Source organism: Macrobrachium nipponense, chromosome 26, assembly GCF_015104395.2.
Source record: "Macrobrachium nipponense isolate FS-2020 chromosome 26, ASM1510439v2, whole genome shotgun sequence".
In the NCBI taxonomy this organism is placed as follows: domain Eukaryota; kingdom Metazoa; phylum Arthropoda; class Malacostraca; order Decapoda; family Palaemonidae; genus Macrobrachium; species Macrobrachium nipponense.
The window spans coordinates 56,930,508-56,956,453 of NC_087215.1; the positions used below are offsets into that span (position 1 = coordinate 56,930,508).

Here is a 25,946-nt window from a genome sequence, read left to right on the forward strand (position 1 = left end):
ATATATATAGATATATATAATATATATTATATATAGTACATATATGGACACATATATGTATATATATATGTTTGAAAAAAAATATAAATAATTTGTCTAAGAGTACAGGCAAACAATCTTTCCCTTCCTTTGTGGCTACATACATTTTCCTCATTCAGCCACTTCCACTAACAAGGTGGTTCCAACGAAAAACCACCAAAATGGACACTGCCCTATTCATACTTCAAACTAAGCAAAAAAGCTTTATATATTTCATGCATCTTCAAATATAAATATGAGCTATGTTCCATAATCAAGATACATCCTTTTGGTACCAGAGAGCAAACTAAATCTGATCAGGCTTGCTGATAGTATGCTTAAATCTTCCAGAATAGCGCGTTACAACCCCTTGGTAAGAATCTAAATTCCGTTTTGAAAGTGTTCCATATACTATTTCATATGCACATTATACTTAAAATGTCTTATGACCTCCCATTGTCATCCTTCGTTACCTAATTTAGTGCCTGCACTTTCATTATATTTACAAATAAAACCGGTAAACATTTGCTCCCAGTAACCCTACTGACACGAAAGAATCTGTTTGGAAAACACAACTGCCAAAGGAATTACTAACAATATATAAACACCTCAACTGTGTTGAGTTCATCATAAGAGACAAAATACAAAGACAATTCAACATTGTCATCAAGATATAGCAAAAATTCAGTTATCAAACCTTACCAATAACACTAAGCATAAATATTAGAGGAAATGTTGATATAACTGAACTACATTATTAAGTAGAATATACAAAATTACAGATATAAATAATACTGAAAACAACACTTAGAATTTTAAAAAACAAGCAAAGAAACTTTTATTTTCATCAAGGGTATCAAACTGACACTACCTCCACTAACAGTTTGTAATCAAGACATACATCCAGAACGAGACAACACTGGAGAAAACCACATCCAAATGGCTAGATACTCCCACAACAATTTCTGTTGCCGAGGTACTACAACTAATATTATGAATCATAGAATAATGAAAACACTCACAAAGACCATCACCTACAATAAAATCTTTTTTCACTTTGAAAAGAGACAAGACAATGGATAAATCTTTACAACAAATCAAAATGCATATTAGATAAACTTGGAAACAAAGTTAATCAAGGTAAATTAGAGTACTACATTAAGTCATCAATACGAAAACGAATCATGGTCTGGGATCCTTGCAACTAAGAAACTGGTTTTGAATTTGGAGAGAAAACATGAATTTATTGTTTAAAAAAGGACGCTGCATTCTCAGTGTGCCCAAGGGCCTAGGAGAATTTATGAGCCAAATACTACTACTGAGTAAGGGAAAATACAACTCAACGAAATATAAAAGGAGGGAAAAAGTAAATCATAATGAAAGTAAACTAAGAAAGCATACAACTACTGTACTTGAAATGACCCACACAAAGAGGAGAAGACTCAACATGTAAAATGACAACTGAATCTTGCCAGGTTCCTTGGCAGTAAAATTACACGTTGGTTTGTAAACATTAAGTAACCCATCCCACCCACAAACAAAAATACAATCATGAGTAAAGCTTGTCAGTAAAATCTGATGCTAAAGTGTGTTAAAACGTTCCTAAAATTATGAAAATAGTAACCAGTAAAAAAATCACCATACAATTAATTAAGATTGTTTACAATGATTTTACAACAGAGTCCAACTGGAAAAACATACATAAACCCACCACCGTCATCACAGGACCGTCCAAGTATCAATGAAGCAACTTTGTACACAATATATGAATCGAAAAACAATTCTCTAAGGGTATTAAGTGTTCATTTTATTATAAACTTGAACACCTACACATGGCCACATACCTTCTTTTTTCGACTGTAATACTCAGTATAACTCCTGCGACGTTGTGGGCTGGGATCATCAACCTTTAGGCTCAGAAAGTCCATTTTGGAACTTAATGAATCTCTTCTAGGACTTGAAAATTCTTTTCTGGGACTTGGTGATTTCCTTCTAGAACCAGGTGTTTCTCTTCTAGATAATAAAAATATTTCCTTTTTAGAATCTTTTGTTTCCTTTCTAGAACCAGACTTTTCCTTTCTAGGACTTGCTTTTTCTTTCCGTGGGCTATGCATTTCTCGAGGCTTTTCCTTGCGGAAACTCTCCTTACGAAGGCTTTCCTTTCGAGAACTTTCCCTTCGGGGGCTTTCCCCACAAAAACTTTCTCTACGAGGACTTTCTCTGCAAGGACTTTCAATACGAGCACTTTCCCTATGAGGACTTTCCATTAAGAAACTATCCCTACGGGGGCTTCGTGGACTTTCCATAAGAAAACTATCCCTTCGAGAACTTTCAAGTCGGAAGCTTTCCCTTCGAGGACTTTCATTATGGAAACTTTCCCTTCGGGGACTTTCGTTTCGGAAACTTTCCCTTCGGGGACTTTCATTCCGGAAACTTTCCCTTCGAGGACTTTCATTTCGGAAACTTCCCCTTCGGGGACTTTCATTTCGGAAACTTTCCCTTCGGGGACTTTCATTTCGGAAACTTTCCCTTCGGGGACTTTCATTTCGGAAACTTTCCCTCCGTGGACTTTCATTTCGGAATCTTTCTTGCCGGGGACTTTCATTCCGGAAACTTTCCCGTCTGGGACTTTCATTTCGGAAACTTTCCCTTCGAGGACTTTCCAAATGAAAGCTTTCTCTTCGAGGGCATGCCATCCGGAAACTTTCCCTTCGAGGTGTTTCTCTGCGGGGACTTTCTGTTCGGAAACTTTCCCTTCGTGAAGTTTCTCTTCGAGAACTTTCCTTACCGACACTTTCCCTTCTGGGACTTTGCATTTCTCCCATAGGACTTTGCATTTCTCTCCTGGAGGTTGGCAATTCAAACCTAGAACTTGATGTATCATATCTCGGACTTGGCATTTCAAATCTTGGGCTTGCTATTCCAAGTCTGGGGTTTGGTATTTCAAATCTCGGGCTTGGAATTGACATTTCCCTCCTAGAGGAGCCAGGCAACTCAAATCTGGAACTCGACCTTTCCAACCTGGGGCTTGGTAAAGACATTTCTGATCTAGGACTCAGTCTCCCTTTCCTGGGGCTAAGCAATTCTAAACTAGGGCTTCTTAACTCTAAGTTAGGAATACGTATTTCCATGCTAGGTCTTCGCAATTCTAAACTAGGGCTTCTCATTTCCAGTCTTGGGCTAGGCATTTCAAGCCTGGAACTTCGCAATTCTAAACTGGGGCTTCTCGTTTCCAGCCTTGGGCTCGGCATTTCAAGCCTAGAGTTTTGCATTTCTAAACTTGGGCTTCTTGTTTCCAGCCTTGGGCTCAGCATTTCAAGCCTGGAGCTTCGCAATTCTAAACTGGGGCTTCTTGTTTCCAACCTTTGATTTGGCATTTCAAGCTTTGAGCTTCGCAATTCTAAACTAGGGCTTCTTGTTTCCAGCCTTGAGCTTGGCATTTCAAGCCTGGAACTTCGCAATTCTAAACTAGGGCTTCTTGTTTCCAACCTTTGGTTTGGCATTTCAAGCTTTGAGCTTCGCAATTCTAAACTGGGACTTCTTGCCTCCAGCCTTGCATTTGGCATTTCAAGCCTAGTGCTGCGCAATTCTAAACTGGGGCTTCTTGTTTCAAGTCTGGGGCTTGGCATTTCTAGCCTGGAACTTCGTAACTCCAAACTAGGGCTCCTTATTTCCATGCCAGGTCTTCGCAGCTCTAGGCTTGGACTTCTCGTGTCCATACTTGGTCGTCTCAATTCCAAGCTCGGGCTCCGATTATCCATACTAGGTCTTCTCAATTCCATACTTGGACTCCGTAAATCCATACTGGGTCTCCTCAATTCCAAGCTTGGGCTTCTCATGTCTTTGCTAGGTCTCCTCACTTCCAAACTTGGAGTTCGCATATCAATGCTAGGTCTTCGCAACTCTAAACTTGGACTTCGCATATCCATACTAGGTCTTCGTAATTCCAAACTTGGACTTCGCAAATCCATGCTAGGTCTCCGCAGTTCCAAACTTGGGCTTCGCAAATCCATGCTTGGTCTTCGCAATTCCAGACTTGGACTTCTAATATCCATGCTTGGTCTTTGTAACTCCACGCTTGCATTCCTTATTTCCATACTTGGCCTCCGTAATTCCAAACTTGGACTTCGCATCTCCAGCCTGGGACTTTGCATATCAATTCTGAGACTTCTCAATTCCAAACTTGGACTTCTCATTGGGCTTGATATTTCAAACCTAGGACTTTGCACTTCAAGCCGAGGGCTGCACATATCAAATCTAGGACTTGGTATCTCCCTTCTAGGACTTGGCATTTCTCTTCTGGGACTAAGAATCTCTAATCTAGGACTGGATCTTTCTCTCCTGGGACTCAGTAACAATTCTAGTCTGGGGCTTGGCGTTTCCCTTCCAGGACTCATGCTGTCCCGTTTGGGACTGAGGTTAGGGCTTAATAAAATCCTTTTAGGGCTCTGACTGGGACTCAGCAATAGATCTCTCTTGGGACTTTGACTGGGACTCAGAAGAAGTTCTCTCTTGGGACTCTGCTTGGGGCTCAGCAGCAAAAGTTCTCTCTTGGGGCTCTGACTAGGACTGAGTAACTCCCTTTTGGGACTTTGATTGGGGCTTAGCAATTTGGGACTCTGACTTGGACTTAGCAAATTCATTTTATCTCCACCCATCATCATGATGTAGTACTGTTGGAGCACGTGTAGATGAAAAAAGGAAATAAATGATTTACACTTCAAGTATGCCTTCATAGGTAAACAATAATGAAATAAAATTCTAAATATACAAAATGAGACATAAGACTTGAAAAAGCAGAAATATCTTCTACTGTACATAAAAAAAGACTAATATAGCAAAACTGGAATTTTGAATTTTTGCAAAGTATTTAAGAAAACTAATAAATGTACAAACGATATTACCTTTTCTGTGATAGCCAGTATTCAATAATTATGTTGCTTCCTTGTATTATAATAGGTGCACAAAATTTCAGAGTTGCAATTAGACAACTGCACAATTGTCATTCAGTGCAAAACATTACTTCCTATCACATTAACCCCTCTAAATTTACTGTCTTACAATAGAACTTCCATTTAATGGATTAGATAAAGAGAACACCATACTAAGTACATCAACTGTCAAATAAATATAAACTGAATACATGACAAGAGTTACTGGCAGGCAAAGTCAATACTCACTGAAATATAAATCCACCTCAAAAATACATAGTACTTTTTATATAATGTCTTGATTAGCATTTCAGTTATGAATGTGAAACAAACAAAATAAACTTTTTTATTGCTGAATGCTATAAGGGGAAGGAAAATTTCAAGGTTTTAAGATGCAACCAAGAAACATTCAGGAATCTGCAGCCTCTCCAGCATGCTCACATACCAAAAAGCAAACATGAGTGACTGCAATGAGTCATCAAACACTGCTGAGCTAAAGGGTATAGAAATTTAAGGGCAGCATGAAAGTACATCAGTAATTCTGTTACTTAAAAACACTGCAAATGAGTTCTCTGCCCTCATTCATATGTTAAGGTCACACTATAACAAACAATCTCTTGTTTAATGCATCTCTCTGCTTTTAAGTAAGTGTCCGATTAGTGTTTTCTCTCTCTCTCTCTCTTCTCTCTCTCCTCTCTCTTCTCTCTCTCTCTCGTCTCTCTCTCTCTCTCTCTTCTCAGCTCTCTATCTGTCTCTCTCTCATCCTCTTCTCTCTTTCGTTCCCTCTCTCCTCTCCCTCCCTCCATATTAATTAATATATAAATCAAAATTTATAGTTTAATATATATAGTACAGTACTAAATTGCAGAAATAAATTCAAATTCTCTGTGCATTTACAACATGATCTATCAAAACAAACGCCAGAGAGGCACACTCAAGCCAACACATTCACTTTTTTCAGTAAATGGACTAACTAGGAAGGAACTTATTACAAAATGTTGCACAATAGGTAAGATGAGATGAAATCTTTACGAGTACAAATGCACATGGGTTTTGGTTTCTTTGCTCTTTCCAATAAGTTTCAAGGAAAGATTTTTCATTTAAGCTTATTAAGATATTTAGAATGACTGTGAAAGACAAACAGAGATGAATATTATTCTTATGGTTTCAAACTTGTCACAATGGGCTTTCATGGATCAATACATTGATATAGGGCTTTTCTACAAGACATTCTATCTAAGATTTATTCAATTGTAATCCAGCACCAACATGAAAATGAACAGTTGTGTCATTTATTTATTCTTTCAAATGTAAGAAATAGATTTAAATGAAGGAACATGCTTTGTGTGACTGTATACTGATACTGTAAAAGAAGACCTGATGAACAGGAAAATCAGTTAGTAGGTTTGGTAATTCATAAAATCATCATAGTGTCAAAAGCAAATTCATTAACTTTAATTAGAGTATAATTAAGGAATTTAGGAAAAAGCTATTTCAGAGCCATGACATTTTACATGTTACTCCCATTGCCAAGGTTGTGATGTTAAGAGGCAAAATATATCTTTACAATGCAGCTACACAACAGTTTTAACGTTGGAGCACAAGTCATGATAAAAAAGGCATAATTTTGATACAAAAAAAACGGCCAATGACTACAATAAAAGTTACTCCAGTAAAAGTTTCATTGATCATAAATTTATATTTTTCAATAAAATAATGTACAAAACCACTGAGTAATGACCTTACACCTAATCTCCCTCACCCCCTATTAATTACCCTGACTCAGGCCTACAATAAATTATTACTGAACCATGGGTAAGAAAAAAACGATACTGCAAGCTTATGTGACTTCCTAAATATCGGTAATCAAATTTAAACCTCAGCAGGTACAGCAATACAAAATATTTTAGGAATCAGATATCAATATATAGCAGTACTACATGTTAACGAAATCAAATGAAATGCCATCCCCAAACAGGAAATTATATATATATATACAGTATATATATATATATATATATATATATAGTATATATATATATATATATATATATCTATATATAATATATATTATATATATATATATATCTGTTATATATATATAATGCATATATAAAAAAAATAGAAACAGGTCATGCACCGACAAGTACCCTGATTAATACAGCATACTACAGCACACACGTAAGGGAAAGAAGATACGCAAACACAAAATAGTCATGCAACCAGATGGTGCTAGTATTACTGCCTTGCCATCTGCCTGTTCTCATCAAAACCAGCTGTGGTGGTAGCGTGGGGACCTGGCTCAATGAACACATCCTCTTCTCTTCCTCCTTATTAAGAGGAAAGGGCATCTGATGGTGACCCACATGTAATGGGTAAAGGACAACAATAACAACCAATATCATAATTCCTAGGTTAACTTTTCTTCCTTCACCACAAAAACATGCTTAAACTTGGTTGATGATTTTTATCAAGAACAATTCACCATATTATATTTGGTCAAAATAATTGACATATAGTTTTCAATAATAAAAAGCAAACCAGCATGAAGCAAAATACTGATACACTTGGGTACAATGTAAAATACAGAACCATACTAGGTAACACAATTTTACATTCTAATCAAAAGGAAATGGCTACATATAATCAAACTGCTTCTTGTGTGAATCACTGCACCAAAAGATTTCATTAATAGAGCAAAATGATGAAATGTTTCCATGGAGAAAAATTTGCATCATCAACCGTTGTATCTTTTCGTTTTTTAACATTCAGAGACTATCACCTACAGGGATGCATATGTACATTATTACTAAGAATAATATTTGACTTATGAAACGTCATCATATAAAACTGCAGGAGTTTCCAAAAGAAAACTGACAGACAGACCCAGCCATGGACACAATTATCATGTATATTCAGTTAAAGCAACCAGCCACAAGTATTGATCATAAATGAGATTAGCAAAATGTTGACTAGATGTTAACTAGAAAAGTTATCTTCCCTTTTAAAATGCATAAAACTTAAGAATAACACACCTACTGAACACAAAATTAAGTTATTGACTTGACAGAAATGGTTACAAACAAAGAAATATTTTCAGTTTAAAAACTGAATGTAGGTAATGATATAACCATTGCTTGTTTTCTCTAAATAGAATGATTGATACTCACTTTTCCCATTGAGAATAAAGTATTTAGAGTGAAGAGAAAAATTGAGATAATGTGACTGGACAATTTCATACAATTTTACCGTTGTCATAAACCTGATGCAAAATGTTCAGCAAAGGCAAAAGATAACTAAACAATTAAAATAAACAACTACAAATCTTTTAAGCCGCTGACTCACTTTCAAGCCTTGATCACACTTCCACAAAGAACTTTAGACCTTAGCTTATATCAATAGTATTTCATTATGGATGTCATCAAACGTACGTACAGTAAAGACTGTCACTGCAACAGATTTTAATAAAGAGAATGAAGCTCTTGGTCTCATAGCTGGATCACAAGCCAAGGACTCATGCATCATGAGGGTTATTGCATCTTGTGATGAAGAAGGACAGGGCTTTTATAAGTTTGGCTATTCTATTATATAAATCCTCATTACCTAGGGGTGCTTTAATATAGCAAGTCTGATTACTTAACAGCATGTTTTTTTTTATAAATCACAGAGGAACAACAGACATTGAGAGATAATATCAAAGTATGTCGAGACAATAAATATGAATATGTTCAAATATAGAGTAAATAATTCTATATCCAGAAGTAAACTAATAAAAATATTTAAAATACCCATGACAGCATTATTTTATTGTATTTATAAGTTAACTCATTGCCAATTAAAGGTTATGCAACTAAAGACTGAAAATTATCCAAAAGCAACCATACAACGTGCATAAGATAAACACGGGAAAAGAATACGCATGGTATGTACTATTAAACTTAGAAGAGTTCCACATAAAGGTCAAATTCATATAAAGTTATTAATATTAGCTACAATTAATTTTGTGGCATAACTGATACTGTATATATATTCCTTTTGAGAATAAAAAGTTTCATTTGTTAATTTTCTAACAATGGTGAACAAAGAAAAAATTAAATTAGTAGAAATGAGATTTGAGAGTACTAGTGGGAATATTTATGGGGAAACTAGGTACCCTATTTCAAGGGGTTTAGTTAACTCTTATGCTTCATGCAATGAAAGGTTACCAGAAATATGTTTTATACTTGGCACAAAACAATTAATGAGACAGATATGGTCCTAATCATGACTCAGGTTTTTTCCAGAAGCTTCAGAAACATGGAACTGAGTGGAGCAAAACTATCTTTAGTTGATTTAATAGAACTAAAAATTATGAGGGTAATTATGGCCAACAATACTGCATTCAACCATGAAAAGGAGAAACTCTCAGTCAATACTTCACCAACTTAAGAGTATATATACATATGGCACCTGTACCTGCAGATATCCAGCCTCAACAAAACATAACCATTCATATTACCAATAGACAATAGGAAAAATTATATATCAGTGCACTGCACCATAAACCTAAACTAATTTATTTCTCTCTCTCTCTCTCTCTCTCTCTCTCTCTCTCTCTCTCTAAGCTTCAATTATACTGTACTTACAGCTATTGTAAACTAACAACTTACAACACCTCTTCAGATCATTTATATAGCTACTACATGGGTGGATTATTAAATTGCAGAAAGAGTAATACATATAACACCTTATCTTTCTATCGTTCACAAAAAAAATTGAACTGTGCTCCTAGAAATAAATATTCTTTCTAGTAGCTTAAACTGTTTTCACATACTATATTAAAAATAACTTTTTTCATGCATATCTGAGCTACTTATAACAACATTTCTGTTTTTCTGTCTGAAACCAGTTAAATGCTGGAACACATAAATGACACAAATAATCTTATATATAGTTAATTATGTACTTACCGTCAACCATTTCAGTGATTTTAAATTTTGCCAAAGCATGCCACTGCATATATAATAGTAAAATATTCCAAAGAAAAAAAAGTCACGCAGTTTAGGTTGATAACAGCCGTTCTCTGAGGACTTTGTATCTGATTATGACACATACACCAGTCAGTTAAATAACACTGGTTCAATGGGCTTAGATGATGCTAACTTTAGTAGTAAATGATAGGAACATCAAAATTTTTTAAACTGTAGTAAATTGAAAAGTCTTTAGTGATGTAATTATTAAATTCTAAAACCAAGCATATGTATCAGTATATAATACACTGGACTGCATTCCTTGTACTGTATAGTACCTTGTACTACAGTATATATTAAGATATTGAATTTGAACTACTGAAAAATTATTTCAAGTCAATACAGAGCCTAAGATGACTATAAAAACAAACCACAGAATGGAGAGGCATGGATGACAATTATATCTATGGATGCTACTTTTTTCCATTAGGGAATACAGGAAACAATTTCTTAAAGAAATGTAAGCATGTCAGGAATGCAATGTTGAAATAAACACCTGGTATGATGCCAAATTCAACATGCCGATGGGACAATGAGTTGTGTAGAGTGTTTCAAGTTGAAGTATTTATAATTTTAAAACAGAACTATAAGAACTATGCATACATGATATACAACATTGAAACTGAACATAACTTTGATAAATTAGGAGCTAACATCATCTTGAAAATATTTTTGTATATAACTAGCAAACTTACTGGCAAGCAGTACTTGTAGTGTCATTATATATTTCCAATAGGTATACTACTCAATACTGTATGAATGGAAACAATTTTCACTGGTAGTTAATTAATTAATCTTCTCATCTGCGTGATTTATTTCTTTGGCTACAAAATATGCAGTACTCACCGGATGCTGTGAGACTGACTGCATCTTCGCATGAATAGAAATCTGTGCCTGGCGAGCAGATGGTGGAGGATGATCAGGCGTTGGAGGCTGCTGATAATTTGTGGGACTTAGAGGAATATTTACATTAATCTGAAAGTATAAGAAAAATGAGAATAAATCATACAGAAGTATAAAAAAGTAAATTTTTTCTTTGATAATTGTGCAAATGATACAAACTACACTCATGTTGCAATTCTATAAAAACAATGGTGTAAGGGGTAAAAGAAGACAAAAATCATACCTCTAAGCCACAAGCTGAAGTTACAGAGAAAATTTAAAAAAAGCATAAAGAAAAGCAGCACTTCGTTTCTCCAAAGAACAAAATCATGATTACTTACTTTTTTGTCTCTAAATTCAAGACTTTTAGGTCTGTGGTCACTGTCAGAATCCTCTGAGGATATGTGCCCTTCGGACTTGGTTGAAATTGTGCGGATTCGTCTTGGTAAGGTCTGGGCACGGTCCCGTAGATTTTCATTGCGATCTCTTAGATTATCATTCTTTACATCCCAGTTATCTTGGAGTTGTCTTTGTCCATAAACATTCTCATTACCTTGATGAAGGTGAGAATATTGGTCCTTGCGGTGTTTTTTCTCTGACATCGATTCGTATCTATCCTTTAGATTTTCATATCGGTGGATGGTGTTTTCATATACATGAGGATCCTTCATTTTGGACGTTCTGCGACTTTTAACTGGCTTGAAGGATATGGTACTGTACATCTGGTAGGCCAAAATTCAGGTTGGTTATAACCATGTACAGTACAGATAACCAGAAACTACTGTAAGATGGTAAGTTCAGAAGTATTGATAGCTACATAAAATTTAACACACAGTCTCATGGGATAACTAATTCATAAACTGCATTACAAAATATTTAACTGAAAATGGTCAATCACTCCACACTTCATATAAACTTTGAATGACCAGTATTTGACAAATTAACACATATTACATGAATAACTATACAGTACATATAAATACAAATACAGTATAGTACAGTATTGTAGTCCTATAACTGTGATCATCATGCAGCAGGAGTTTTGCTTTGCACATATCATATAGAAAAATGCAGAAAACCTTGGCAGCAAACATTACACAGTACATTCTTATGACAGTACAGAGGGTTCATCATCTGCTATTGCTTACATAATATTAATTTCATTTAGGTTGAAACTGAAGAATGTTCTTGTTAACAGGAGAGGATATAGCATCACATCAACAACAAAATTTTTGCAATCGCATATCAACAAAATAGGATGATCTATGCATTACAGGGAAAAACAGCAGCTGGAGTAAACACAAAATAATGCATGCAAGAAGTGAATGCCAACACCTAGAATCTTTATCATGTGCATAAACAAAATGCAGGCAATAAGAGCAGAGTAAAATGTAAATCAAAACAGCAAAAAAATCCTTTTCTAAGGGCAATAAGATCTGCAGCTTGCACTAAATTCTGTTAGTTTACACACACACAAGATAAAGTAGTATATGAGACAATACTGTGAAGCTTATGCACTGGATTTTTTAACCACCAATATAACAAGATGCATCAAAGCTCAGCAGAAGCTAATATCCCATGAAAAAGGGATATGACATAACCTACTACTATATAAGGAAAAGGAAGTTAATTAAATACCATAACATATAATCCTTTAAGTCATACACTAAAGATATTTTGTAATAAACAATTCACTAGAAAGTTCAAAACAATGCAACAAAAAAAAGTGAAACTTACCCTATTTGAGTGAGCATGAGACGAGTGGTGACTCCTTGGAGTGTCGTACTCGGAATCTGAGCTATCAGGGCCTTGTGGGTATGAGGGTAATCGTGAAAGGCTGTGGTGCTGCTGTACATCAACATTTTCATAATCCGACTGCCAAGAAATTGAAATTACATTTTAGATGTTACTAGTAACAGAACTATACAGATCTAACACTATGTTACACTGCAATGCTATTAAAATAACAAAGCACTTGACTTGGTATTAATTTACAAACCAGGTAACTACACGATAACTTGTCCATTATAAACTGTGCTTTACTACAGGGCACTAGAGTACAAAATAATGAACTAGGTAAAACTATTGGCAACCACAAAAAATAAACCATACTTTAAAACCATTTTGTTATAGTTTTTCTATAAAATACCATGCCAACTAAACATAAGGTTTAATTAGTATAGGAAAGATCCATAACATAAATCTATAACCAAATAATCAAGCTGAAACAACAGTATTAAGACTTTGTATACCCAAGAATAGAAAAATGTAGATACTATTTAAAATTGTGCTACATTATATATTTTTACAATATGCCTTTAACACCGCTGACCATAAGTTGTAGCAGGCTTTCTAAAAACTGCTCGTACTTGGAAGATATGCAAAGGTTAGCAATGCGAGAACCATTAATGGCAATTCCTCTACTGATAGTGAAAACAGATGCAAGGAAAAAAATATAGTATGATGTGTTTACATTATGAAGTCTTGAAATAATTTGTTTTATTGTGACCTCAACACATATATTTAACAAACTCATGTGTTACCTTCATCCTTAACACACTTCTGCATAGCAATTTAAAGTTTTCTTTGAAGCAATAATTTTCTCTGCTCTTCTGTGTATCTTATTTGTTATTGTATTTGCCTTCACATCAAATTAAGTTCAAACTTTTGTCCTTCCTCAAAATTTCATTTGCTTTGTTAAATGCGACTTAGATATTTTGTGACATTTAATTTTAATACATTTATGCGTATCATCATCGTCATATATAATGATTTTCCATTTCAATCTTTAATACGTAATAATTTACTTTAATATGTTCAGAATTTGTAAATACAGTAGTATTTGTGCTTTTCAAAACTCTCTTACCTTTCTTTGCCCCAGTTAATGAGCATTTTCATTAAGTATTCTAAATTTTTGGAGGGTATAACTGGTTGCCAGTTAAAAGTGACCGTAAGCAAGCAAATAGTTTTTGTACATTTGTATGCAGTATAATATAAGGATATTATTATAATTATAATGAATAAGTTTTTATTTAACTGTATCACCGTTATTTTACCAGTCACTGTGACACACTTTCATAAGGATTGTCGTAATTGCATATTTTCCCATTTCTTCTGTCAAACTAAATTCCTGTAACCTCTCTGATGCAATATACTTTTATTACTATATGGTTAAAGTTGCAAAATAAACAGTTTCTTTTATTTTGTAACTTTTTTTTTCATACTGCTTAAGAAAAAAGTTGCTCCAGAGAGGCTTCGATCTTCATACTGTATTGAAAAAATTATTTCTGATAAGGCTTAAATTGCTTGCAAGAAATTATGGAAGAAGTTACACTTTACCATTACAAATTAAAACATTTTTGCCACCTTGTTTTTACCACTTCCACCACAAATTTTGGATAAAAAATACCCGCAGTTGTTTCTGTGGCTAACCACTTCTCCTAGATATACCTTTTTACATAGGACACCGACCTCTTTGAACTAACTGTCTTTACTCAGATCCTCTTTAGAATAATGGGTCTTCCCAGTTTTACCCCTCAATCTTCAAAAAGGACTCCTTTACAGATATGGCCGACTACAAATTTCTAGCTTCAGCCCAATGTTGCCTGGCTTACTGAAGATTTCTATTTTCAGTTTAATGTTGCCTAAGCAAACTGCAACACTTCTGTAGTATTATTATTTGTGGTAGGTCCTAGATATCAAACTATTTCTTTATGTTGTTTTCTCAATGTTAATGTTTTGTAGCATGATTGTCATAACTTATGTGCTTGTGTTCATGTGTGCATGAATATTGATAGTTATTGTCTGTTTTTCTGTTACAGATGTGGTAGTTTGGTAATGTGTTGAATAAAGCTTGGAATCTGTCACCAAGTGTTTACTTTCATTACAATTTATTCAACACACTACCTATCATGGCCAAGCTGCTGAAGCCGTCCAGACTGGACACAGATCCCAGCTCGCCCACTGCAGCCAAAGAGTGGAAGCACTGGCATAAAACATTCACCAAACTTCATAGAAGAAGTGGAGGAGATGCTGCACCAGACAAGTTGAGGGCATTAGTGAATTGTGTGCGTCCCACCCCGAGTGTGTATGAACTCATTGAAGACTGTAGTACTTTTGAGAGTGCAATCGCCAAACTGGAGAGTGCTTATGTCAAGTTGCCGAATGAAGTTTTTGCTAGGCATGTTTTGGCGACACGACGACAGCAGTCAGGAGAATCCCTTGATGAATTTCTGAGGGAGCTACATAAGCTAAGCAAGGATTGTAACTTCCAGGCAGTCACAGCTGAGCAATATCGGCAGGAGCTAGTACGTGATGCATTTATCAATGGTATTGCCTCAGCATTTATTCGTCAGCGCCTACTAGAAAATAAGTCACTGAATAACCTGGAGGCTGCACACAGTCAAGCTCGTACGTTGGATCTTGCCCAGCGTAGTGCCGACGCGTATGCATCTCCACCCATTCCTCATACTGCTGCTTTAGTTCCAGAGTGGCAGGCACAGCCCAGAGGTGACCAGCAGCAGCAGCCAACAAAAGAAGAAGCAGAAAGAAGTTCACCTGGAGATTCAGCTGTTGCTGCTGCTTACTTATCTAAGAGGAAATGCTATTTTTGTGGTAATGCACTCCACAGTACAGGTAGAGTGAGTTGTCCTGCACGTACTGTTAAATGTAACAAATGTGGTAAAACAGGTCATTTTGCAAAAGTCTGTAAATCAATGGCTTCAGGTAGTACTACTGCTGCATTGTATAATCCCACTTTGCTTACAATAGCTGCCACGTATCCAAAGAATCTTTCACATGCAGCTACAAACTTACTGTAAATGGCCATTCATTGAAGGCACTAATTGATTCTTGTAGTTCAGATAGTTTTATACGTGAGGAAGTAGCACAGAAACTAAATTTGACAATAGTTCCTGTAGGTACAGCAGTCTCAATGGCATCAAAATCTTTAAATGCTAGTTCCCCTGGTTTGTTTACAGCAGACTTAGTGCACCTTGATCAGAGATATCCTTGTATCCAGCTCGGGGTCCTGAAGGATTTATGTTGTGATGTTATCTTAGGTTATGACTTTCAAAAAGCAACACCAGAGCGTAACTTTTCAATATGGAGGGAATAAACCAAGTTTTAAAGATAACTGGAGCCAAACCTGTCTGTGTATTAGCAACAGCTGATATCGATGAACCGTCATTGTTTCCAAACTTGCCTCAACAGTGTAAACCCATTGCAGTTAAATCTAGACGCTATAGCCAGGATGACCAGCTGTTTGTAAAAGACCAGATATCACATTTACTATCTGAAGGTATCATTGAGCCAAGTATATCCCCTTGGAGAGCACAGGTTGTAGTAGTCCAAAGATTCACTTGGCAGGCACAAAAAGAGACTTTGCATTGATTATTCCCAGACCATTAACCAATACACAGAACTAGATGCATACCCCCTCCCAAGGATAGAGGATATGGTGCATGACCTTGCAAAATATAAGGTGTTCTCCACATTTGACTTAAAGAGTGCATATCACCAAATCAGCATTAAAGAGAGTGAGAGGAAGTACACTGCTTTTGAGGGTGCAGGGAAATTGTTTCAGTTTTGTAGGATTCCATTTGGTGTCACGAATGGTGTAGCTGCTTTCCAAAGAGCTATGGATAAACTAGTTGAAGATGAGAACCTCAAAGATACTTTTCCATATCTAGATAATATTACTGTAGGTGGATTAACTCAGGCTGAACATGATGAAAACGTTCAAAAGTTCTTGGATGTGGTTCAGAAACGGAAGATCACCCTAAATGAAGTGAAATCGGTTGTGTCTGTTCTACAATCAATGTTCTAGGGTATTGTGTCGGTAATAATGTGATAAAGCCTGACCCTGACAGATTACGTCCCCTTCAAGAATTACCGCCTCCCACAAATATGGGGTCTCTGCGAAGAGCTCAAGGGTTGTTTGCATATTATGCCAAATGGATCCCTCGTTTTTCTGATATGATTCATCCCTTAGTGAACACAAAAACTTTTCCACTGAGTGAGCCAGCACTAGCTGCTTTTAACTCCTTAAAAAAACAACTTATGGATGTTTCACTACGGTCTGTGGATGAGAGCCTTCCCTTTGTTGTGGAGTGTGATGCTTCGGAAGTTGCTGTTTCAGCAGTCTTAACCAGGGTGACCGGCCGGTAGCTTTCATGTCAAAGAACGCTCCAGGGTAGTGAGTTGCATTATCCAGCAGTGGAAAAGGAGGCTACCGCTATTATTGAAGCTGTTCGCAAGTGGAGCCATTTCTTAGCAAGACGACATTTTACTCTGATTACTGATCAGCGATCCGTGATGTTCATGTTAGACAGCAGGAAGAGAACTAAAATAAAGAATAACAAGATACAAGAGTGGAGGTTGGAGCTGGCATCGTACAGCTATACCATACAGTATCGTCCTGGGAAACAGAATATTGCACCGGACACCCTGACTCGTGCCTATTGTTGTTCTATTTCTTTAATGTCGAATCTCACTGACATCCACGAGAACCTCTGCCATCCTGGGGTCACTCGTCTTTTGCACTTTGTGCGATCTAAAAACCTCCCCTTTTCAACAGATGACGTGAAAAGAGTGTGTGCTTCCTGTAAAATCTGTGCACGACAAAAACCGCAATTCCATCATCCAGGAAAAGGAGTCCTCATAAAGGCCACCCAGCCAATGGAACGTCTTAGTATTGATTTCAAGGGGCCTCTGCCCTCTACCACGAACAACAAGTACATTCTTACGGTTATTGACGAGTATTCACGTTTCCCCTTTGTGTTTCCCTGTCCAAACATGCATTCTAAAACAGTGATCAAATGTCTTGAATCTATCTTTAGCCTTTGTGGAATGCCTAGTTTTATTCATTCAGATCAAAGGTCCTTCTTTCATGTCCCAGGAACTGAAAATGTACCTTTCTCAGAAAGGGGTTGCAACAAGCAAAACACCTTATCATCCGATGGGGAACGGCCAGGTTGAGAGATACAATGGTATTATTTGGAAATCTATTCTTTAATACTTGAAACTCGTAACTTGAAGACTCAACACTGGGAGAATAGTACTTCCTGAGGTTTTGCATTCAGTTAGGTCGCTCTTATGTACAGCAACCAATGAAACCCCTCATGAACGTTTCTTTAGGGTTCAGCGACGCTCTCGTCTTTGAAATACATTACCATCATGGCTGACTCCTGGACCCGTACTATTGCGACGACATGTTAGGTCTAGCCAAACATGAGGAACCGTTAACTGATCAGGTTCAACTCATGAATGCAAACCCAATGTATGCAAATGTCAAATATCCAGACGGAAGAGAATCAACTGTGTCTACTCGTGACTTAGCTCCAAGTCCTGAGGGTGCAATGATTCCTGTACACCAGGTTGAATCGTTAAGAGAGATGGAGTCCCCAAATACACCTGGAGTGCAGGATGCACAAACTCATGTTACACCTGAAGTGCAGGATGCACAAACTCATGACAGTTCACAAACTAATGATAGCCGTGATTCTCATGTGCCCAGTGAGCCCACTGAGCTAAGAAGATCCACTCGTGTGTCAAGACTCCTGATCGCTACGGATGGGATTAAACCAATACATTTGTTTAGTTTAACAGTGAAATTTTCTAGGAGGGGAGAATGTAGTATTATTATTTGTGGTAGGTCCTAGATATCAAACTATTTCTTTATGTTGTTTTCTAATGTTAATGTTTTGTAGCATGATTGTCATAACTTATGTGCTTGTGTTCATGTGTGCATGAATATTGATAGTTATTGTCTGTTTTCTGTTACAGATGTGGTAGTTTGGTAATGTGTTGAATAAAGCTTGGAATCTGTCACCAAGTGTTTACTTTCATTACAACTTCCAATACTATTGTTCCCTTGTTGTTTGACACCTACTATGGTTCATCATGTTCATCAAGTAAAAACCAGGCACAGCAGTGAAGCAGAGCCAAGCCAGTTCAGATAACCCACCAGACCCAACCAATAAATTCACAGGCAGAATGAACAATTATTATGATCCAAATTTGAGGCTTGACAACCAAAATGGGCTTAGCATGTCTCTGATTCTCTTAAACTAGACTTTTATTCAAACTAGTCACTCATATATTTAGTTCCGCCCCCTCCCAAGCCCCAATGAGAATGCAGTCACATATCTAGAACACATGAGAGAGGTTATTGCCTCAAGAGTGCAAGTGCTGCTAACTACCAAGCAAATGATCCTGTTTAAAATGGTATCTGGGAGAGTGCCTAGGATGAAGTCAACGCAAAAGTTGGGCAAATATATGAGAGATGAGTTTTTATTAAAAAAAATGATAGTTTTATGTTGTAAAAACTCATATTTTTCAAATCTTTACAATGAAATAAAGAAAGCTCTTGTCCAAAAAGATACAAACTTTGTGAGGTACTGAACTGAGGATTGAATATGCATACTAATATGCAAACCAGATAAGAATGCTGTTGTGAACACTTGCAGAATGAGTGCTTAACAAATTAACTAACCATCCACAAACTACTCTTATCCAAATGTAACAACACAAACATACTATTGTGTCTGAACTATTCAGTGTAAAAATATCTCTAAAATTAATATAATTATGTTTATCTGCTGTAGGTCAGCCAGTTTCTAGACAAATTTTGTATCAATGATAGAGTTTGAAGCACGATTTTACTTACATTACCAGTTCATTATACCACATAATTCTTAAATTCTTCATATTTCACCAAACTAGCAAGAGAGATCTCTTACAACACCACACCTTGGTAATCCTAACAGATTTCCTCTATTGATATAATAACATTGTGAAAATATAAGGATGGACTAGAAAATTTTATCAGCCTCAACATGTCTACATATAATTACAATCACACTATTTTCTGAAACTTTTGATATCCTGAATTAACCATTCTCAAGGACTGATGCACCTCAATGGGAGCTAAGTAGGGTCAACTTCTCTGATATGGAACTTTATGGTTACCCTCTACGTTACAGTACTCTGCCACTTTTCTTACTAAATTTCATCTAATGAAGATTCAGCATGAGTCTACGCATGGTTTTAAGCTCACAGTAACATTATTTTTATGTAAATCACATAGAATAAACAAAAGGAGTCATAAAAAATGGGCTTGCACAGAATTTCATTATTAATCTTCAGGCAAACTTGAAGACAAACATATCAGGCATTAAAATTACCAAGACCTTTTTCCTTATTAAAAACATTCCCTTTTCCGAATAAATCTTCTGGAACACAATGGCCCATACAGCAAATAACCCTGTACATCATGGAGACCTCAAAAACATTCTCCTAACTGACCACACATATGGAAACCATCCTCTAAGATACTGGTCTGTAAAAATGTACTCTACCATTCCTGCAATACATGTACTACTGTACAACATTTCCATCTGCTGTATGTACTCATAAAAGGGCAGTGGCCATAAAAATAAAATAAGAGCAATAGAATACTAGATATACATTCAATAACTACTAGACCAAATCAAATTTAGAAAAAATAAGTTCCAAAATGAAAATAAATATAAGAATATTTGATGTACAAAGAAAATCATCAAAGAGGCAAAAGTTAAGGATGCTGCATTACTATTTACAAAGCATACATGAAGACATCAAAATATCATTTAGTAGCAGGTGAAATACTGTAAAAAATAATTTCAATGCTGTGATAGTTTAAACTTTCCTACAGTCAGGTCACAGATTAACATGAAACACGGGTCTGTATTTGTGAATAACGACTGTTCATAACCACATACATTATCAATTATGCTAAAGCTCCCACTCCACCAATTAGTTACGTGTTCAAAGTTCAATTTCTTTATCAAAAAACAACAATGGCTACAATATTTTCTTTCAACATAAAATTAAATATAAATTTCTGCATTTCAAGTCAACATTGGTAAAATAAACAGAAGGGATGGGCCAACTGCCAAACATAACAGGCCATGCTATTGTATAATAAAAAAATCTTCACATTAACAAAATTACATGTTAAGGCATACAGATCAAACACAATTTAACCATGGAAAAAAAAAGGTATGCAAACGCCACAAAACAAAAGCATACATACGGTATCCACATTTTCATAGTCAGACTGCATGCAGGGAAAAGAGGGAAGGTTTAAGGCATAAGGAACGGGTCTGACTTTATAAGAAAACACCACAGTATTCAGACCTATATCATATCAGCCTAAGAGTCAGCTCTTTCATATAAAAACTCTGGAAAATTGAAGACTTGAACAGAGAAGCAAGACAGCACACAAGCAGCTCTACTGAAGCTTTCTTTAATATCAATTAGACCTTGCAATTTCATTAGGAGTACAAATAAATATATTAAATAGATATTCAACAAAAAAAATGCAGTTCAAAGTAAGAAAAAATTTATTCGAATATATCATCAGATAACATTAGCATAATATTCTAAAATACTAAAATGAGTTCCCTTGGCTATTACTTCCAAAACAATTCCAATTAATGGCTGCAACTGATTTGGTACCTTCTAAAAGAAAAAAAAAAAAATAGTCTGTAATTTTTCTATAATTGAAATTTTTTTATTATCTGACCCATGCATACGATATCTCAGTTTTATCATACACAGTTCACCTAATCATATGATATAATATTCGAGTCAGTGACCATAGTCATTGTGATGCCAGATTACAAACAAACATAATGGGACTACAAGACCTGACCAGTGCCCCTATCAAGTTTACTAGATACGTCTTTTCTCTGTCCTTTCACAACTACCGAGACTCCTTAGCCTTTTTGAAAAGATAAGTTTTTCTTCCCTCTTCTCCTCTTTCCTCCAACAACTAAAAAGAAATTCCAGTACACTTCAAAGTGCCATCATTTCATAAAGCCTTATACTTCAAAGTTAATTCTCTATCTAAACGGGTTTCTCCTCATCGTCCCCAATTTATTCAGAAAACCTACTTACTGCTTGTTATCTAGACTAAATGCATCACACAATTTACCAGTAGGTATTTCAGCATTAATGAATGCTCCACTTGTGCCCTGGTGCATTGCACAATCCAATTAGTTCCCCTTTTGTACTGTAAAAACATTCTATGGCTTTGATGACTGTATTTTTCCTTTTTCCTTTTCTTCTCCTTAGGTTCCTCACTGATTCAACAACTAATGAAAGTTAAAATTATTTGTTCATCTGATCTCACCTGCTAATAACTAATAACTCTTTTTGCACTTGCTATTATAAGATATCATGCCACTTCTTCCACATGCTTAATCATTCCTTCAAGATACAACTGTACTTACAGTCCTGATAAGTCTACGAATTTTCCCGTGGTTGGTACGTATTAATTAATTCTTTTCTTAATTTACCTTGTATCTGGGCCTTCATAAAAATGAACATATACAGTAACCATTATTTCCCCTTACTATTCTCATCACACTCCAATTTAACCTTACATACCCTTTATGGGGTACCATTTACAGTGTGCATTGTGCAGTTTACTGTGCGGCAGTATATGGTATTAAAGGTTCTTTGTAGTATTTCTCTTGCCCCCCAGCCAAGCTGCTTTCAGCCTATTCTTTCATCTTTCAACCCTTAAACACAATGAGCTTATGTACCAGCAATCTAATAAAAATGGGGCATATTTAAATCTATTACATATAAATGTCATCCCTTTCCTGATTGTAGGTACATTAGAGTTTAGGACTTTAAAAATGCAAATAACAAAAACTAGGTGCTCTAATGCTTGACAGCCTGCAAGATTATAATGGGCCTATATTGCTAGACTAAAATGTTGCTAAAGCAATCTCCTTCACTGGAATAAATGCATTATTTCAAGTCAGTGTAATTGAAAAATGCAATCGCCGTTATTAATACGCAAGAAATTACAATCATGCACACAAATTAAATAACTGGATAATAAAGGTTATTCATCTAGTTCTTATAACTACCAGTTTTGTTTCAGCACATCAGTCAGCACCAAGAACATGGCCGCAAAAAGAACCATTGGGAATTTGTGTAAATAACCTAAACATCTTGATCACACCAAATACATCACATACACAGTAGTATTATTGAAAAAAATTGGCCACATTCAAAATTACCAATAAGAGATAATACAAACATGATCAAACATTAAAAAGAAAGGCTGGCGTTGAACATAAAAGAGTGAGTTTGTAACTGTCTCCAACTACAGAGCACGAAGGGTCAATTGCAGAATTAGATAAAAAGCCTAAATTTGTTTTAAAACAGAAATACTGTGAAGCCCTAGGAAAGAAATTTGGGCACTACAGCCATTCATTAGACTGTAAAGTGCCTCAAAAATACTGCAAAAATTTCCTCTGAGAATAATAGATTTTATTTCATTTATGATCTGGTATTTAACATTAAAGGTCATTGATGTCAATATCCCTCGCTGCTTTGACTGATAAGACACAGCAGAGTAAGGAGCTTTTCAAAATACTAGCTGCACCATGTCATAATATACCAATAAAAATGACATAAGAATAGATGCAAATACCATTTATTCTGAACAATAACAAGAAAGGAGTAGAGCCTTTAGCACTTAAGATTACCCAAAATGTTATTTTCATGATAAAATAAATTTTTGAACATACTCACCTGGTAGTTATATATATAGCTTACGTCCCTGACGTCACGGCAGAATTTCAAAACTCGCGGCAATCGCCGATTGGGGTAGTCAGGTGCACCACCTGTGCGCCCTCTACAGGTACGTAGCACCATACCAACTATTCCTCAGATCTTCCATGCCCATAGTTTTCTAGAGGGAGAGGGTGGGAATTTAATTATATATACTACCAGGTGAGTATGTTCAAAAATTTATTTTATCATGAAAATAACATTTTCAAACATCTAACTCACCTGGTAGTTATATATATAGCTGATTAACACCTTTGGTGGAGGGTCAGAAACAGCTATCATCGTTGGAATTGACATAAGTTAATAAAAAAACTAAAAACAAAACTTACGGGTTCGTACCTGTTAAGGAAGCTGACTTTAATGATATCCTGTCTCATTGTGTGCTGCTTCCGTCCTTATGAGGTCCAGCGATCCACCCAGGGGGCTGAAGACCTCTTGGAGACTGTCAACCGGTCAAACCTCTATGTGACTAGACTCCCTACAATACTCTTGTTCCGGGCACTACTAAGGTGAACAAGTTTTGATCACCTGACTAAAGATCAATGATTGTGGAAGACTGCATCCAGTCTCCACAAACAACCATAACTTTTCAATAGTTCCAAGAGAAGAAAAAGAGTATTGGATTATGGGTTTTAAGGGGTAGACCCTTTTCCCACTACTGAAAGAGCTGCTACAAACGGACCCAGTGTGTAGCAGTCTTCATACAAAGTTTGCACTTGCGTAAGATAGTCCCTTGCGAACGACAAAAACTGACTTGCTCCTCCAGAATGTTGCGTCCAGGATATTCTGAAGAGATCTATTTTGTTTAAATGCTACCGAGGTTGCTACAGCTCTAACCTCGTGAGTCTTAACTTTAAGTAGCTTCATATCTGCTTCAGTACATGCTGAATGCGCTTCCCTAATTAATTGCCTTATAAAAAAGGATAGCGCATTCTTCGACATTTTGCAGAGAGGGTTTCTTGACCGAACACCAAAGCCCTTCTGAAGTGCCACGTATTTGTCTGTTCTCTCCAAGTAATGCCTCAGAGACCTTACCGGACAAAGAACTCTCTCTGTACTTTCCTCCCCGTGAGATCCGAGAGGTTCGGAATTTCGAATGACTTGGGCCAGGGTTGAGAGGGGCGTTCGTTTTTGGCTAGGAATCCCAACTGTAGCGAGCAGATGGCTTTGCCCTGTCTGAAACCTACAGTTTTGCTGAAGGCATGGATTTCGCTGACCCTCTTTGCTGTTGCTAGGCTAATCAGGAAGAGAGTTTTCATGGTGAGGTCCTTAAGGGATGTTTCCTGTAAGGGTTCGAACCTGTCACTCATGAGAAACTTGAGGACTACATCCAAATTCCAAGATGTTGAGGATTGTATTCTTTCCTTATTGTCTCGAAGGATCTAAGAAGATCTTGTGAGGTCCTTATTATCAGATAGATTAAGGTTTCTATGCCTGAAGACAGCTGCTAGCATGCTCCTATAACCCTTGATAGTAGAAGCAGAAAAGTTACGTCTCTTCTTGAGGTATAGCAGAAAATCTGCTATCTGAGTCACAGAGGTACGTACTGGAAGAGGAAATAGAGTTGTTCCTGCACCATCCTCTAAAAGTCTCCCACTTCGATTGGTATACCTTAATGGTTGAAGACCTCCTTGCTCTTGCAATTGCACTCGCTGCCTCCCTCGAAAATCCTCTAGCTCTTGTGAGTTTTTCGATAGTCTGAAGGCAGTTAGCTGAAGAGCTTGGAGGTTTTGGTGATACCTTTCCAAGTGGGGCTGTTTGAGTAGATCTACTCTTAACGGAAGGCTTCTTGGGGTGTCCACCATCCATTCCAGTACCTCTGTGAACCATTCTCTTGTCGGCCAGAAGGGTGTGCCACTAGAGTCATCCATGTTCCTTCGTGAGCCACAAACTTTGTAACACTCTGGTTTGTACCACTTTGAATGGGGGAAAGGCGTACACGTCTAGATGTGTCCAATTCAGAAGGAACGCATCTATGTGGATTGCTTCGGGGTCTGGGACTGGAGAACAGTAAGTCTCCATCCGTCTTGTCTGCGCTGTGCAAAGAGATCTATGCAAGGGCGCCCCCAGATTCGCCATAGACTCTTGCAAACTTCCTGATGGAGAGTCCATTTCTGTTGTCAAGACTTGATGTTTTCTGCTCAGGATGTCTGCTCTCACATTCTTTTCTCCCTGAATGAAGCGTGTTACCAGAATCACGTTTTTTTCCTTTTGTCCAGAGGAGCAGTTCTCTTGCTGCTCTGTATAGAGAGATGAGTGAGTCCCGCCTTGTTTGCTGATGTAGGCCAAACGCCGTTGTGTTGTCGGAGTTGACCTGTACCACTTTGTTCCGGACTACGCTCTCTAATTCCTTGAGAGCTAGGAAAACTGCAGTCAATTCTTTCAGATTGATGTGGAACTTACTTGCTCCTTGTTCCAAGAAGCCCGAGACTTCTAACTTCCCCCAGTGATTGTTGCTCCCCAGCCCGAGTCC

The 25,946-nt window shown here is 36.6% G+C and overlaps 1 protein-coding gene across 10 annotated transcripts in view; it reads right to left on the reverse strand.

Annotated features, from left to right (window-relative positions):
• Positions 1-25,946, reverse strand: part of LOC135200295 (ankyrin repeat and sterile alpha motif domain-containing protein 1B-like) — a 262,918-nt gene that overhangs the window by 85,165 nt on the left and 151,807 nt on the right. For 8 of the 10 annotated variants that reach the window (XR_010311251.1, XM_064228797.1, XM_064228795.1 and 5 more), the window contains 4 exons: positions 12,578-12,715; positions 11,182-11,562; positions 10,805-10,933; positions 1,863-4,691 (listed from right to left, as the gene is read on the reverse strand). Coding sequence is in view for 9 of the 10 variants with exons in the window: in XM_064228797.1 (XP_064084867.1) it covers positions 1,863-4,691; positions 10,805-10,933; positions 11,182-11,562; positions 12,578-12,715 (3,477 nt within the window). In the remaining variant the exon portion in view is untranslated. The remainder of the gene's footprint in view (positions 1-1,862; positions 4,692-10,804; positions 10,934-11,181; positions 11,563-12,577; positions 12,716-25,946) is intronic. The other 2 variants (XM_064228802.1, XM_064228803.1) reach the window with 2 other exon arrangements.